The following is a 15,052-nucleotide window of genomic DNA, read 5'->3' as shown; positions in this document are numbered from 1 at the left end:
GGAAGAAACTGCAGACCCAGGCTGGGAGGCTGAACCACTCAGCCCTCCTTCAAAACATCCCGGGGTGGAAAGGCAGAGGAACGCTAGATCCAAGCCTACCTGCCCCATTGGCTTCTTTGGAAAATCAAGCAACGAGATGGGGGTGGAGAAGGAACTTGCCCTGCTGGCTGCAAGCGCCAGTTCCCGCCAGCAGGGGGCAGACTCGTCCACCAAATCCATACTCGAAGCTTTTTCTGGGCTCTGGCCAGGCAAAGATGGGGCTGTTCAAGATCACAAGGGTGTCTCGGGCTTAGGTTCCCGAGGCCACCAGGGAGCAGCCTCTCACTAGCCCACTCACCTCACTACCCAGGAGAAGGCTCAGAAGAGAACAAAGCCTCACTCCACCTTTCAGACAGCTCTGATTTGCATACCCAACTCTAATGGACCCCCAAGGGGTGTGTGACAGGGTGCACAGGGAGCCTCAGCAGGGTTGGGGCATCTAGCCAGAGGGAGTTACCTACAGGTCTGCAGCTTCCTGCAGGTGACATTTTCCTTGCTGTTGGGTGAGGATACAACTTAGGGCTGGTAGGTTGCAGTGATTGGGCTGTTTGGCCAGCAGGGGGCACTGCGCACCCGCATGTAATGGTTCATGGACAGACAAAGACCCATGCCAGCACACATACTAATCCCGAATGCCTCTGGGGCTCCAAGCCGTGGCACTGGCTGTCAGATGTGCTTAGGGAGGTTATATCTTCCCTATGTGTTCCTCTTCTCTCAGCAAGGGCATGGTCATTCCAGTTGTGTAGAGGCACAGTCCTAGCGGCGCCCCACCCCCACCTCCACCCCCGCCCCAGCCCCTTTGGCCACCACTCACTCTCAAAGAGCCAGGCCACATGTGTTCTCCAGCACACCTGTGTGAAGCCATACCCAGTCACACATGCTCTGCCAGCTCTCTGAGACACTTCTCCGCCTGAAGATGGAGTGTAGGAAGAACTCACATTCTCCATTTGAAGGCTGTCCCTCCTCCGCAATCTATGCCTCCCTCCGAAGCTGCCAGTTTCCATCAGGGCTGGACAGACAAGGCGCTGGGATAGATGGAAGAGGGTGAGAACTAAACGTGGGCAGTGGTGGGCAGAAGGGAACTGGTTAGATGGTTGGGCTGGAGAAAGGATTTGGGGGAGGGTCTGATCTCAGCTCAGCCCCCTCCCTGGTCAATGAGAGCATCTATCCAACCTGACCTTGCAGCCTACCAGTGTTTGGTGAGAGTCAGGGGGGGGTAACTCTGAGCTCCTTGCTTCCCTTTGTTCTCTCTTGCTGGCCTCACCTCCCTAGGGCTGAGAAGGCTTCATCCATCGGAGGGGACATCCAGAAGGAGCAGCAGGCAGCCAGGTGTGGGGCTGGGACAAAAGGCTTCTGAGCTCTAAGCTTGGCACTAGAGTCAGGACCGTCTGGGTCCAGGAAAATGCTGGTTGGGGCTGGAAAAACAGGAACTGGACAATGACTGCGGGCCCTTAGGGGGTAAAAGACCTTGTCCCAGGCTAAGCAGGATCCAAGGAGGCTGTGTCCTATGTGGTCTTGAAAGAAGCCATTTCTGCACTAGGAGCCTTTTGCCTCAGAAACCAGAGCAAGGCTGCAGGGAGCACTTGGCCCTGACCTGCCACAGAGGTCAAGACCCTTCCCCTTCCCGCTCATCTTCACTGCTGTGCCCTGGATGTGAACCTGATAGCGGTTCTGACTAAAGGCACTTACCAGGTGTCTGCAGCTGCTTCTCCCAACACATGGGCACAGAACAATACCTGTTTTACCAGCAAGGGTGCTGAGATCACGGAGGCCAAGCAGTAGGTGAGGGGCGCAGTACACAAGCTCCAGTTTGTCTTACCCAAAGCTTTCCACACAGGAACCATGCTGTTGGAACATGCCCCAAGCCAGGCTAGGGGGCTGTGGTAAACACCTTTCCTTTTACTGGGCTCAACCCAGGAGAAGGCAGAGAAGCAGGCCCCTCGGACGCCCTCATCTGCGGCTCAAGCCTGCTTTCTCTATGTAGCTCTCTGATTCTGCTGGGAAGGAGCACAAGGCTTCACGGGAGAACTGGAAATGCCCCCTCCTGTGTGGAGGAGACTCAGAAGCTCATTTAGAGACATTATGAGTGTTTGGCCCTCTGTAGTAAAGAGGTCAGGGTAGAGATGGGGGGCAGGAGGAAGTAGTGTCTCCTGGCAGGTTGGACATAGACGTTCAGACTTGAACCTGAGGTAATGGGGAGCCCCTGAAGCTTTGGTGGGCAGTGGGGTCACGTGACCAGTGTGGCATTTTGGAAGGATCTATGACATAAGAGAAAGGCCACCTCTGTTTAGCACCATGGGCAGCTGGGTAGGGTATGGGCCACGGTTGAGCTGTCAGATGGGAGAAGGCTTGGCTTTCGGAGTAGGATAAGGGGAACTCAGAGGGAGCAAGGAGTTTGGGCAGAGTGTGGAAGTCTGAAGGATGGGGGAGACAGGCAGAGGGATGGCTCAGGGAGAGAGACACCTGCGCCAAGCCTGACAGACAGACGACCTGGGTTCAACCCCTAGGACCCACACGGTAGAAGGAAAGAACTGACTCCTGAAATGACCTCTGAAATTAGATGTGCACATACTCATAGACACACAATAGGATGAAAATGTAAATAATAGTAATAGTTTTTAAGAATGGGAAAGGGGGCTGGAGAGATGGCTCAGCGGTTAAGAGCACTGACTGCTCTTCCAGAGGTCCTGAGTTCAATTCCCAGCATCCACATGGTGGCTCACAACCATCTGTAATGGAATCTGGTGCCCTCTTCCGGTGTGTGTCTGAAGACAGCGACCGTGTACCCACATACATAAAAATAAATAAAATCTTTTAAAAAATAAAATAAAATAATTTAAAAAAAAAAAAAAGAATGGGAGAGAATGGCCGGATGGTGGCGGCACAATCATTAGTCCCAGCACTCGGGAGGCAGAGGCAGGCGGATCTCTGAGTTCAAGGCCAGCCTGGTCTACAGAGTGAGTTCCAGGACAGCCAGGGCTACACAGAGAAACCCTGTCTCAAAAAAAAAGCCAAACAAACAAAAACAAAAATTGAACCAAAAAGAACAAGCAAATAAACAAAAAAAGGAAGAGAAGGATCTAGGGCCTGGAGAACTGTGGGAAGATTACCCAGCAGAGCTTGGTCTCCTGAGGCGGGGGTAGGCCTGGTGCGTGCCTGTCCCCAGCAGGGTGAGCCTAGGGGTCAAGGGTGTATTTATTGTCCAGCATAAATGAGCCTGGAACTGACTCTAAGCTGAGGTCTCCACCAATCCTGATCATCCAGTGTTACATCAGTAAGGGGCTGTGGGAGGCGGGAATGACAGTCGCAGATGAGACTACAGAGGCCTCCCGTTACAGCTGAGCCTGTGCGGCCTCCAGTCCCACCAGCTGGGCCTGGCAACACAGTCCGGGCAGAGAGGTGTGGACGAGAATGAGAATGGGCAGCGGAGGGGAAGGGGAGGGGCAGTAGGGCACTGGCAAGAGCGTGCTGTGCCCAGTAAGAAACCAAGGGTTCCTCTGAGGAGAGCAAGGGAAATCCAGGACAGAGTGGGAGAGGGAGGGGTCTGACTGTGACTGCGATGGGGAGGGTACAGTAGAGCCCGTGGTCCAGAATTGGAGCTTTCCCTTGAAGATGTCAGAGGGTTCGGTCCTACGAGGGGGCAGGAGGGCAGCCGTAGAAACAGTGGGTGGGAATGAAACCAACCACACAGTCACCTGCTCTCATTACTGGGCCTCTCTCGTAGGCAATCTCTGTGCAGGACACTATATATAGAACAAAATGTGATTCCTCCCCCTGAGGGCTGATCACCTTGTTTGAGAGACATAGTAACACCGTGGTAGGAGTGTGCTGACTTGTACATGGAAAGGCTTGAGGTATGGCGGCGACACGCAGAGATGTCCTTAGGACAGAGCAGGTGGCTCTGGAAGCTGTCCTCCAGGATGGGTTAGGAGGTTCAGGCGAGGAGTACAGAAGGCTCTCCATGAAGGAGGGGTGGGGGTGGAGATGGCAGGATGTTCATCCCAGGATGCCAAGGGACAAAGGAAGAAGGATGAGGGAGGCAGGGGGAGTGGGGTCCCACAGGACCTTGTCATTCTGGCTCAGACCTCCAAAGAGGGTGGCAGAGACTGCAGCAGGACAGCAGCTGGCTGAGCACTGCTTTAAAACAAAACAAAACAAAACAAAACATCATTCAGACCGCAGTGTGGAGGACTGAGGAGGGCAAAGTGAGGGCGGACCAGCTAAAGGCTGCACGGTGAGGAGGAGAGCCCAGCCGGGACCACGCAGGATTCAAAACTAGCAGAGTTCGATGCCTTCCTCTGGAAAGGGGGTCAAGGACACTTCTTGGGTGCCACCAACTGTGCTGTAGAGAAGTGTGGGAGACAGGGAGGGTGGCATTTGGGGACAGACTCTGTTTGAGAAATCTGATGCTACTGGGGGAGAGGCACGGTGACACTTTAGGAATATAAGTAGATAACCCATCTGATGTAATAAATCACGGGGGTGGGGACTCTGAGAACAAGGTCCCGAGGGGAGGCAGAGAGGCAGGAAGTGAGGGGAAAAGCACAGGGGATCCCCACTGGAGGACAGCAGAACTGTTCGGGCCACATGCGGCAGCTATCATGGTTTGAGCATCCGTGTGATGAACCCCAGCTCCTTTCCACACCACCAGGACCACATCCTCAATCACGTCGATTGCCCGTGCCCGAGACCTGGATGCCATGTTTTACGGGGGAATGGTGGAAAGAACTTAATTTCATACCTGGGCTTATGGGGCACAGAATACACCCCACCATTTAAGAAGAAGAGACTAGGCAATTAGCACACAGGCGCCCCTGCAGCAGGCCTTGGATGTGGGTCTCTCCATGATCTTGCTGGTCTCTAAGCTGACATTAGGGATCTGACTTCCACTCCCCAAGTCCCCAGCTCCCAGGCTAGACTTCTTCTTTTGGCAGCCAGTCCCGGGAGGTTCCAGCTCAGTGCTCAGTGTTCCTCCTTACTGGCCTGGCCCCCTCCTGTCAGGTGAGCCCCAAGCTGCAGCAGACACGTGAGCACTCTGAACCTCCCACCCCCAGACACGCACAATGCCATCAGCTGGCTCCCCATGAATCTGAGCAGCTTGCTTCTAAGGCCAGCAGTGTGCTGGGGGCACCTTAGCTGGGCTGGGGAGGCCAGGAGAGCTGGGGAGGGTTCAAGAGACCTGAGGGAACAGAGAGGAGAAGAGGCAGCAGACCTGAAGGCAAGCAGGTGACAAGACATGGAGCCAGGGCTGTGTAGCAAGGCTTACCTTCTGGTTGGCGGGCTTTGGACCGCCATTAGCAAGGCGCTTTTTGCTGAGTTCCTGGCCACGGGGCTGTACGTTTTCTTTGGTGTGGGCTCTGTTCTGCCCTGGCCTGTGGCGCTTCCCTCTGTGCTCCAGATTGCCATCACCTTCAATCTGGCCACAGCCACAGCCGTGCAGATCTCCTGGAAGACCAGTGGGGCCCACGCCAACCCTGCTGTGACCCTGGCCTACCTCGTGGGATCCCATATCTCTCTGCCTCGGGCTATGGCCTATATCGCTGCGCAGCTGGCTGGGGCCACAGCTGGGGCTGCTCTTCTTTACGGGGTAACTCCAGGAGGTGTTCGAGAGACCCTGGGGGTCAACGTGGTAGGTGCAAAGAGGCCCAGTCATGTGGCAGATGATAGGGCACCTGAGGGAGTCAGATAGTCACGGTGGGAGGCCAGACAGGAGGAAACAATGTAGCTGTGCACCCATAGCTATTCTGAGCAGGCCCCCGGGTTCCTCTCTCATTTAAGCATTCACCTAGGCCAGACAGAAACGGCAACATGGTGTGATAAACAGATGGGACCCAGAGACAATATGAAGGGGTGGGGGGAATCAGAAGGACCTGGCAGCTAAGAGCTGTCAGAGCAGAGCCGAGCTGGGCTTGGGAGAGGGAGAGGGAGAGGGAGAGGGAGAGGGAGAGCCCTACCTAACTGGCCTTGTACTTTCTCTCTCTGTGTCCTGCTGATTTCTCTGTTTCCGAGGCCTGCTTCACGCCTCTTATCATCTTTGCTCCATCTGCTTCCACCTCTACCCGCAGCCCCTCCATTCTTCCCTCAAGCTTCTTCCTCACTCCTTAACTTCTGAGGCACCGTTGAACCATGGGCCTCACTCAGTGTGGGAGAGTGGGAGACGTGTCAGGCACTTGCACGGGGAGCAGGCATCCGGATGTAATGCGAGCCAGCTGCACAGACCCCACAGACCTCCTTAGGTTCCTGCAACAGGCCTCAGCTGAGGAGAGTAGGAAGGACTAGGGAGTCTCACTGTCCTGTGCTCAGAGCCCCAAGTCCACTCCAGTGTAATCCTCTCTGCTAAGATCCACAACAGCACATCAACTGGCCAGGCGGTGGCTGTGGAGCTGGTTCTGACGCTGCAGCTGGTGCTCTGTGTCTTTGCTTCCATGGATGGCCGGCAGACCTTGGCATCCCCAGCTGCCATGATTGGGACCTCTGTGGCACTGGGCCACCTCATCGGGGTAAGGGACAAAGGCAGACACCATGCATGTGCACATACGAGAACTCTCCCTGGAGAACCCTAAGGCCCTAAAGGCTACAGGACCCTAAAAGGCCAGGAAATGTTCTCCCTAAGCCTGTCTTGTGGCTGAAGGAATGCCCTCCAGGCTGCCTCAAACCCTCATTCTATGCCCTACCAGATCTACTTCACTGGCTGTTCCATGAACCCAGCTCGCTCCTTCGGCCCTGCCGTCATTGTTGGGAAGTTCGCAGTCCATTGGGTGAGGTCCTCCACTGGTAACCTTGAGGGTGTGTGTGGTGGTGGTGGTGTTAGGCAGAAGGAATAGAGATAGCAGGTTTTGCTATTAGGAAATCCATATAGAGTTGAATAAACCAGCTCCTGCCCTCCCAGGCTATTTAAACCACCCAGGAGTGCAGCTTTCCCTACATTCAAAAAGCCAAGGTGAGTGTCCCGGCTTGCATTGACTTTCAGCTCCAATATCCTGCAGTATCCAGGGACTCACACAAAATGGGCCAGGGCAGAAACTGCAGCCTTGGCCCAGGTTTCCTGTTCCGGCCGTTTCCTTCTTCGCCTTCTCCAGCTGGACCAAATTTCAAACTTGAATAAAGAAAAGACAAACAGAAATAGACCACACAGAAGCACAGACAGAAACAGCAATAGTCAGAGCTAAAACAGGAGAGGTGAGAGGAAGACGCAGGAGTGGGTGAGGAGACTTGAGCCCAGTTTTAGCTTTGGTCGCATCCTCCAAGGCCCTACTCCAGGGAAAGGCAAGGTCCCCTCACCCTTGGGCCCATGCCTTGTAGGCGTTTGGTGAATCTCTGGGGCTGGAGCTGGGGACGCCACTCGGTGCTAGGGAAGCAGGCAGGTTTCTGAAACTACCTTGTGCTCACAGCTATGTTTCTGTCCTCAGATCTTCTGGGTAGGACCGCTCACAGGGGCTGTCCTGGCTTCGCTGATCTACAACTTTATCTTGTTCCCTGACACCAAGACTGTAGCCCAGCGACTGGCCATCCTTGTGGGCACCACAAAGGTGGAGAAAGTAGTAGACCTGGAGCCCCAGAAGAAAGAATCTCAGACAAACTCTGAGGACACAGAAGTGAGCGTGTGACAGCCTCTGGCCCCTTGGGCCTCCAGGGCAGGCCTTGGGTTTGAGGTGGCCCTGGTGTGTGGGTGATCAGGAGATTTAGCCTCCTGTTCTAACACTAGGAACCAATCTTTGTCCCTAACCTAACAGTTATTTCCTTTCCACTTTTCCTCTCTTGACATACATTGTGCAGGCTGACCTTCCATTCAGTATGCCTCCCAACCCCTCCACCCCCATCCGCTTGGCCTGTGAAATAGCTGGGACTTAGGTATACCACTACGACTAGCTTCTGCATTCATAGACAGAACAAATCTGGAGGTAAATCCATCCAGTTAATTTTCCAACTTGCCTTCCCTGTTTTCTTCTTTCTTTCAGTGTTTGACTTCTCTGTGTGAGGAGGCTGTCCGGTCATTTTCATTCATGCTTGGACTTTGCTGATCCCCTCCCTGGCTCCCCTCCCAGTACCTCCTGGCCACTTCCTGCTAGTCCTCACCTCCCAAGGCCCTCCACTTCTGTTGTAATGTTGCTTTCATGTTATGTGTTTTCTGTTGCCCTCTTCCCCCAGCCTCCCCAGTCTCCCCTGTCCAGCCCTCTGCCTAGTCCCCCAGTCTACCCCAGTTCCCCCCACCTAGTCCTCCAGTGTACCCCAGTTCCCCCCAGTCCCCCTCCCTAGTTCTCCAGTCTACCCCAGTCCCCCCAGTCCCCTCTCCCTAGTCCTCCAGTCTACCCCAGTCCCCTCCCCCTAGTTCCCTCAATCTACCCCAGTCCCCTTTCCCTAGTCTCCCCAGACTACCCCAGTACCCCTGGTCCCCTCTCCCTAGTCTCCTAAATCTACCCCAGTGCCCCCAGCCCCCTCTCCCTCGCCCTCTCAGCCCCTCCCACGTGCCTTCTTCCTGCTCCCATGGTCAAGGTTCTAGTTTCCTGACCCTTTTCTGTTTCTTAACGGCAAGATCACAGGGAGGCAGAAACCACACAGCAGGACCCCAGTGGGCATTCTGGGCCTCTGGATCCCTGTCTTGGAGAAAGGGGAATTGGGTCCCAAATATCCATTCTGCTTGGACTCTGATGAGGGAGCTTCAGAACCCCCAAACTTTCCCACTAAGATGGGGGCAATACCAGTTTTAGGGATTGCCTGAGCTTCTTGAAAGAGTTCTTTGTCCTAGGTGTGGTTTGGGGTTTCCTGAGGACAAAGGTCGCTCTTCCAAAAGGTCTCTCTGTCCCCAAATGCTCAGGAAGGCCTCTACCTGGGACAAGGTGACACAGAGGAAGGAAGCCCACATTCCCACCCCACCCCATGGCACACTTGGTCTATACCCTGGGCCAGAAGCCTCTAAAGTCTGATTTTCAACACCTTGGTCCCTGTTAAATAGTGAGGCCATAGAATGGCCCAGAAAGTGGAGACTACAGGCTTAGTGCCTCTAAAAGACCCTGGGAGTTGAGTTGTTTTTGCTACACACTGAAGGTCACTGCACATCTACTCGGCTAATCAAAGGAGGTCGTGGGGTGGTGAGGTATCCTCTCCGGATTTCAGCTTATCCACAGTAGAATGGGCACACTTCTCCCTCCCTCCGGGGTGCTGTGGCAACGATGAGAATGCTTTGGAGAATTAAATGCTGGTAGAACACTCCAATAAATGATGATTGTTGTTGCAGTTACTGTAATTATTGGGTTTGGATACAATTGCTGTTGGTAATGGGAGGGAAGGGGGAGGGGAAGGGGGATGCTTGAGTGTGGGAGGAGGGAAGGGGTGAGAGAGAGAGAGAGAGAGAGAGAGAGAGAGAGAGAGAGAGAGAGCAGAAAACTAGACAGCTACCTTCCACTGGTCAGTTTACCCAGAGCCCTGCCTCCTTCTCTCTGAGGTCTACTGACCTGGGAGCATTGTGGGGGTGGGATTAGGGGAGGGACCCTGGAATGAAGAGATAAGCCAATTCAAGTCAGTTCTCATCTCTATGGCACCCATCACCATGGTACCCTGAGATGCAGCAGCCAAATCCATTAAAAAAAAAAAAAAAAAAAAAAGACAAGTGCTAAAGTCCTTTTCTGCATCTTTCAATGGTCCAGGATGAGGGAGGGAGGGGCTGCCAGAGTCAGTCTTTCAAGGGCAGGTTGATGGACCACAACCTGTGACTACGGCAGTGGCCGGTGGCCGTGGCCCAGCATCTATGTTCTGCATTCTGTGATATCATTGGTGCCAAGGGCTATCCACGTCTCTCCAAACTGAGTCCTCCTATTCATCTTCACCATCTCAAAAAAAGCCCCAGGGTGTCTTGCTTCTTGTGCCCTTTTATAAGCAGGGACAGCTGGCGTGTGTGTGTGTGTGTTTGTGTGTTTGTGTGTCTGTCTATCTGTATGTATGTGTGTATCTGTGTGTGTGTCTGTGTGTTTTTCTGTGTCTGTATGTGTGTGTCTCTCTCTGTGTGTGTCTGTGTGTATGCATCTCTGTGTGTCTTTCTGTGTGTATGTGTGTGTGTCTGTGTGTTCATCTGTGTATGAGTGAACAGAAGACATGATTGACTTGCCAAAGGTCACTTGACTCCATCGCATAGACCCCTAAGGTGTCCCTCGCTCCTCTGATTAGAAATTTCTAAAACAGATCTCCATGGGGTCTCGGACAAGCTGCAGCCATGGAAGGAAGAGGCAGGGGCTAGAGTGTTGTAGCAGGCAGCTCCTTCGGTAGGCTTTTAAGCCTCTTGACAAATTATCTCTGTGGCCCCAAAGCCAAGCACACACTGGGTGCTCAATACAAGTTTGATGAATGAGTGACTGAGGCTGGGCAGCTGCGGAGGGAGAAGAGGCAGGAACTGATCAAGAAGAGGAAAATTCAGATCTTGCAGCTCCAAATGAGCCAAAATGACAGCAGCTGAGAAGTCTTTGCTTCCATGTAGGGCTGGGAAGAGGGCGGCAGCCACGGTTTGAGTCTCTGCCCACCTCTCTGGAGCAGCGTTGGCAATCCTCAATTTGGGTGTGGGAGGCTCGGAGGTCCTGTGCTCACAGACAAGCACTGGGGACCAAGAGTGTTAAAACACACAGGTTTGTTCCTTCAAGGGGAGGGATGCAGCCAGGTGGTGGTGGCAACAGCCTTTAATCCCAGCACTCAGAGGCAGAGGCAGGTGCATCTCTGAGTTAGAAGCCAGCTTGGTCTACAGAGGGAGTTCCAGGACAGCCAGGGCTACACAGAAAAACCTGGAATCAAACAACAAACAAACAAACAAAATACGATGCATAACCTGTTATCTGCCCAGTGTGGAAGTGGCTAGCTACCTGGTGACTGGGTGACCTTTGCATCATCCGTGCAGTGGCTGAGACCACACCGGATCACCCCTAGATCCTTCTCATGAACTTGTTTGAATCCCTCTTTATGGAACATGTCACATGTACTTTACAGCGAATTCCAATGTAGTTGTCTCCTAAGCTTTACTGCGGTGCACACAGGATTGAATTATTATCACCAGGAAAATTTTCACCAAATGGCGCTGTGCCTAGATAATGGCTGCTACTCCTGGTCAGACTCCAAAGTTTGACCCAACACCAGCTGCTTAGCCGCGTTTAACCAAACCACCCCCCTGCCTTCCATAGATACTCTACTGGCCATGGTGGTCACAGAGATCCCCTCAAAGGGACCCAAAAGAGCAAGGGGTGGTTTGAGGGACGTCTGGGGACCATTTTTCACTGATAGTCCTTTAGCACCCTCTGTAGGAACGGATCAGAGGAGGGGAAGGCTTCCGGAGAAATGAGGAACTGGGAATCAGGTTAAAGCCGGAGAGCGTTGGAGGTTGGACAGAGCAAGAAAGCAAAGGTTAGCCTCTCCTTCCCTGGAGACTTTCCTAGGACAGCAGGCCATCTGTTTAGACAAGGGGAGAGCTGGCCTTCGGTGCTCCTGATCTCAGGGGCTCCAGCTGGAGAAGTAGGCTTCACCACCACACTCCCTGAGGCTGGTTGGGGACAAAGGGTCTGGGGAGGACAGAGACCCACCAGGCAGGCTCTCAGTGTGTGTGCCTCCTGTCTCTCATTTGTCAGGGGAAGTTTTTAATTAATGGTGTGTAATCTGATCTGGTCCTTCTTCCTGCTGAGTACTGCTTTCAATCAGTGGGGCCATCTGCAGTGGCAATTCATAATTCTCTCGCGGGGGAGGGGGACTCAGGATGGGTGCCTGGGTGATTAATACAATTAGCCTTTTATGTTGATGATTGTCTTAGCGGGAGCAGATGACACAAGCCACAGAGCCCAGGCATTTACTTCCGATTGGCTGGCGGGAAGCCCCTTGCCGCCCCACCCCCACTCTGCCCCCACTGCCGGTCTTCAGCTGATAGCCTCAGGTATAAAGAGGACAGGCCTCATCTGGGACCATATTGTGCAAGGTGGAAGAGGCCAGAGAGGGGCCAGACTCTTTAATCCCCAGGGCTAAGGGAAATGGGGACCAAACCAGAGATTTACTTTCCAAGAAAATCACTTTGCCTTAAGGGATTCTTCTGCCAAGGCTGAAGAAAAAGATAGGGCTGGCGTCTAGCTCTGCCTGCTGAGTGCTTGCCCAGTATGGGCCAAGCCCTAGGTCTGACCTCCAGCACCACATAAACGTGGTGTGGTGGCATGTGCCTGTAATCCTAGCACTCAGGAAACGGGGACAGGATGGTCAGAAAGTTTGCCTGAGACAGGGTCTTGCTCTGCAGCCTGAGTTGGCCTTGAACTTGAAGAAAAAAATGTCCTCCTGCCTCAGTCTCCCAAAGGACCATAGGCTCTCAAGTTTTCTGGGTCATTTACTCCTCTGGAAAACTCAGCAGTGACCGGACAACCAGGACAGCTTTGTGACACCTGTTGCTACCACATGTGACACAGAGTCGGATCCTACGGCTCCTATGACCACCGTGGGAGACTCCATGTCATCCACGTGAGCACGGCTGCGTCCTGTGTGGTTCCTGGCAAAGCCAGGGCTGTTACTAAAGAAGATAGCAGTGTGTGTGTGTGTGTGTGTGTGTGTTCCTGGAAGTGAAGTGGACTCCAAAGGAAAAGTGACATGTCACACACAAAAAGAAAAATAAATAAGTGACCTTTCCAGAGAAGCAGATCATCTGTGAGATGGTCGCTAGGAGAGCTGGCTTGGAGGAGCGCCAGGACTGAAGGGGGCTGGGAACAATAGTAGCTAAGTGAAAAGGAGGGTGTTGAGGGTTGGAACTTCATACGAATGAAAACAACAGGAATCAAATGTGGTGGTGTATACCTATGGTCCCAGTACTCCAGAGGGTATTCATGAGCCCCAGGCCAGCCTGAGCTCTTACAATCATGTCTCAACCACACACACACACACACACACACACACTCATTTACAAAGAGAGCCATGGGGGTGGCACTGCGCTGGACACGCTGCCCCTGGACTACTTGGCGGCCTGGAGGAACCGGAGATGGGAGGAGAGCTGGCCACAGGATGGATGCCGTCAGCACAGCCCCCACATGTGCCCACCATATGGAACCCCAGGCCTGCATGTGTACTGGCAAAACCCAGGACAGACATCTAGACTCCAGGGGAGGGGAGGCCTAATGGGTGCTCTGAGAACAGAGGAGCCCCACCAAGACCCCAGAGCCTAGCCTTTTGTACCCCACAGGATTCCCTGAGCTGGCTTGCAATCCTAGCTGCTCAGTCTGTGGTAGGCCTGAGCCAGTTTCCAGGATAGCTACACCCAACCTCTGATTCACATCAACTAGGGTTAAAGTCAGCTTGGGGGGGGCCTCAGAAGAAACTCAAGCCACTCAATCCTGGGCTTCTACCCTGCGTCCTTGGGGTGGGGGAAGCAAGGGGTGACTTCTTCCTTCACAGATAGCCACTCCCTCAGCAGCTAATTCCTATTCCTTAAAGTGGCCTTGGTCCACTTTTTTTTTTTTTTTGTATTCACCATTGCTCTCTTCAGACACACCAGAAGAGGGCACCAGATTCCATTACAGATGGTTGTGAGCCACCATGTGGTTGCTGGGAATTGAACTCAGGACCTCTGGAAAAACAGTCAGTGCTCTTAACCACTGAGCCTTCTCTCCAGCCCAGGGAGCCACTTCCAAGACACCACTTCTAGTCTGAGATTCTGATAGGACCCTCTCCCAGAAGCCAAGGACAAGGCTGTTCGTGTTAGCGAACAACTGGCTCAGATGAGCTCAGATGTAGGTGTTCTAGCTGGTGAAACACTGACAAACCCTGGCAGGAAGGTCTGTTACAGTGTAACACCAGCCATAAGCACACACACAGCTGGCAGGGCACAGTCAGCCCACATGAATCCCAGCCACTCTGGAGGCCGAAGCAGGAGGATCCCTTGAGCCTGAGCTGCACGTGCCTCTAGTGGGGTCTAATCTCTTCCATTGTCCTACCATGCAGCCTGACTATATTTTCAGGGGGATTACAGGTTTCAGAAACTTGCCTTTGGCTCCAGCAGTGAAGTCCAGCCTCTTCCTGCTGAGAGTTAGTTGTATTTCTTCATCCAGGAACACTGCCCCTAACTTCACTTTTTTTTTTAATACTTATTTATTTATTATATGTAGGTACACTGTAGCTGTCTTCAGACACTCCAGAAGAGAGGATCAGATTTCGTTAAGGATGGTTGTGAGCCACCATGTGGTTGCTGGGATTTGAACTCAGGACCTTTGGAAGAGCAGTCGGTGCTCTTAACCGCTGAGCCATTTCACCAGCCCCCTCACTTCACTTCTTATTGGTTGTTACATTTACAGTAATTTCTGGGGACCTTTTCCATTTGGGAATGCAATCTTTTGTTCACAATATGTAGACAGTTCTTTGTCTTCTCATTACCCTGATAGTGGTTTTTATAAAATGAAATACATCAAACTGCACAGAGTTGGGTGGTTAATGAAGCAAGTACCAGTGATGAGACAGACAGACAGACAGACAGACAGAAGCAGATGGAGGGCAAGACAGAGACAGACATACAGAGAGAGACAGAGCACCAATATTTGATCCTGGTTTGAGGAATAGCATAGAACGACATCTTTGCCATCTTTAACAAAGTCACAGAGCCATATCCTTGCCATCTCTGACAAAGTCAAATAAATGATAACACGTTGATCAGGGTGCTCGCTAGTGACCTTGAACTCCTGATGGGAGACTCCACTGGGTGATGAGAAAGAATTACCCACAATACTGCCCTCACCTGCTCCCCTCCATAGCTCAGAGCGACGCTAGGGAGTGCAGGGAAAGGGAAAACGAAGCTTGAGGGATTTTTTTTTTTTTTTTTTAACCTACAGCTTATGGCCAGCTGCAGCAGTGTCAGTGTCAGCGAGAAAGGCAGGGAGGAAGCTAAGAGCTAATCAGGACAAAGCATCTAAGCCAAGCTGTGGCCACTCTGGGCAGGCATGGTAGGGGGTTAGCATAGGCAAGATCTGCAATCACTTCTCAGGGAGAGATCCTCACAGGGCAGAGCTGCGGAGGCCAGGCACTG

The 15,052-nt window shown here is 52.9% G+C and overlaps 1 protein-coding gene across 1 annotated transcript; it reads left to right on the top strand.

Annotated features, from left to right (window-relative positions):
• Positions 1 to 5,173: 5,173 nt before the first annotated feature.
• Aqp6 (aquaporin 6) lies at positions 5,174 to 8,459 on the top strand. The gene is made up of 4 exons (XM_085831391.1): positions 5,174 to 5,668; positions 6,381 to 6,539; positions 6,717 to 6,797; positions 7,449 to 8,459. The coding sequence occupies exons 1-4, from the start codon at positions 5,276 to 5,278 to the stop codon at positions 7,644 to 7,646; spliced, it is 831 nt and encodes a 276-aa protein (XP_085687517.1). The 5' UTR covers positions 5,174 to 5,275; the 3' UTR covers positions 7,647 to 8,459.
• The last annotated feature ends 6,593 nt before the right edge of the window (positions 8,460 to 15,052 follow it).

This window comes from Mus caroli, unplaced genomic scaffold, assembly GCF_978045245.1.
Source record: "Mus caroli unplaced genomic scaffold, Mus_caroli_1 scaffold_16, whole genome shotgun sequence".
Classification (NCBI taxonomy): Eukaryota; Metazoa; Chordata; class Mammalia; order Rodentia; family Muridae; genus Mus; species Mus caroli.
This window is presented reverse-complemented; position numbering and strand designations above follow the sequence as displayed.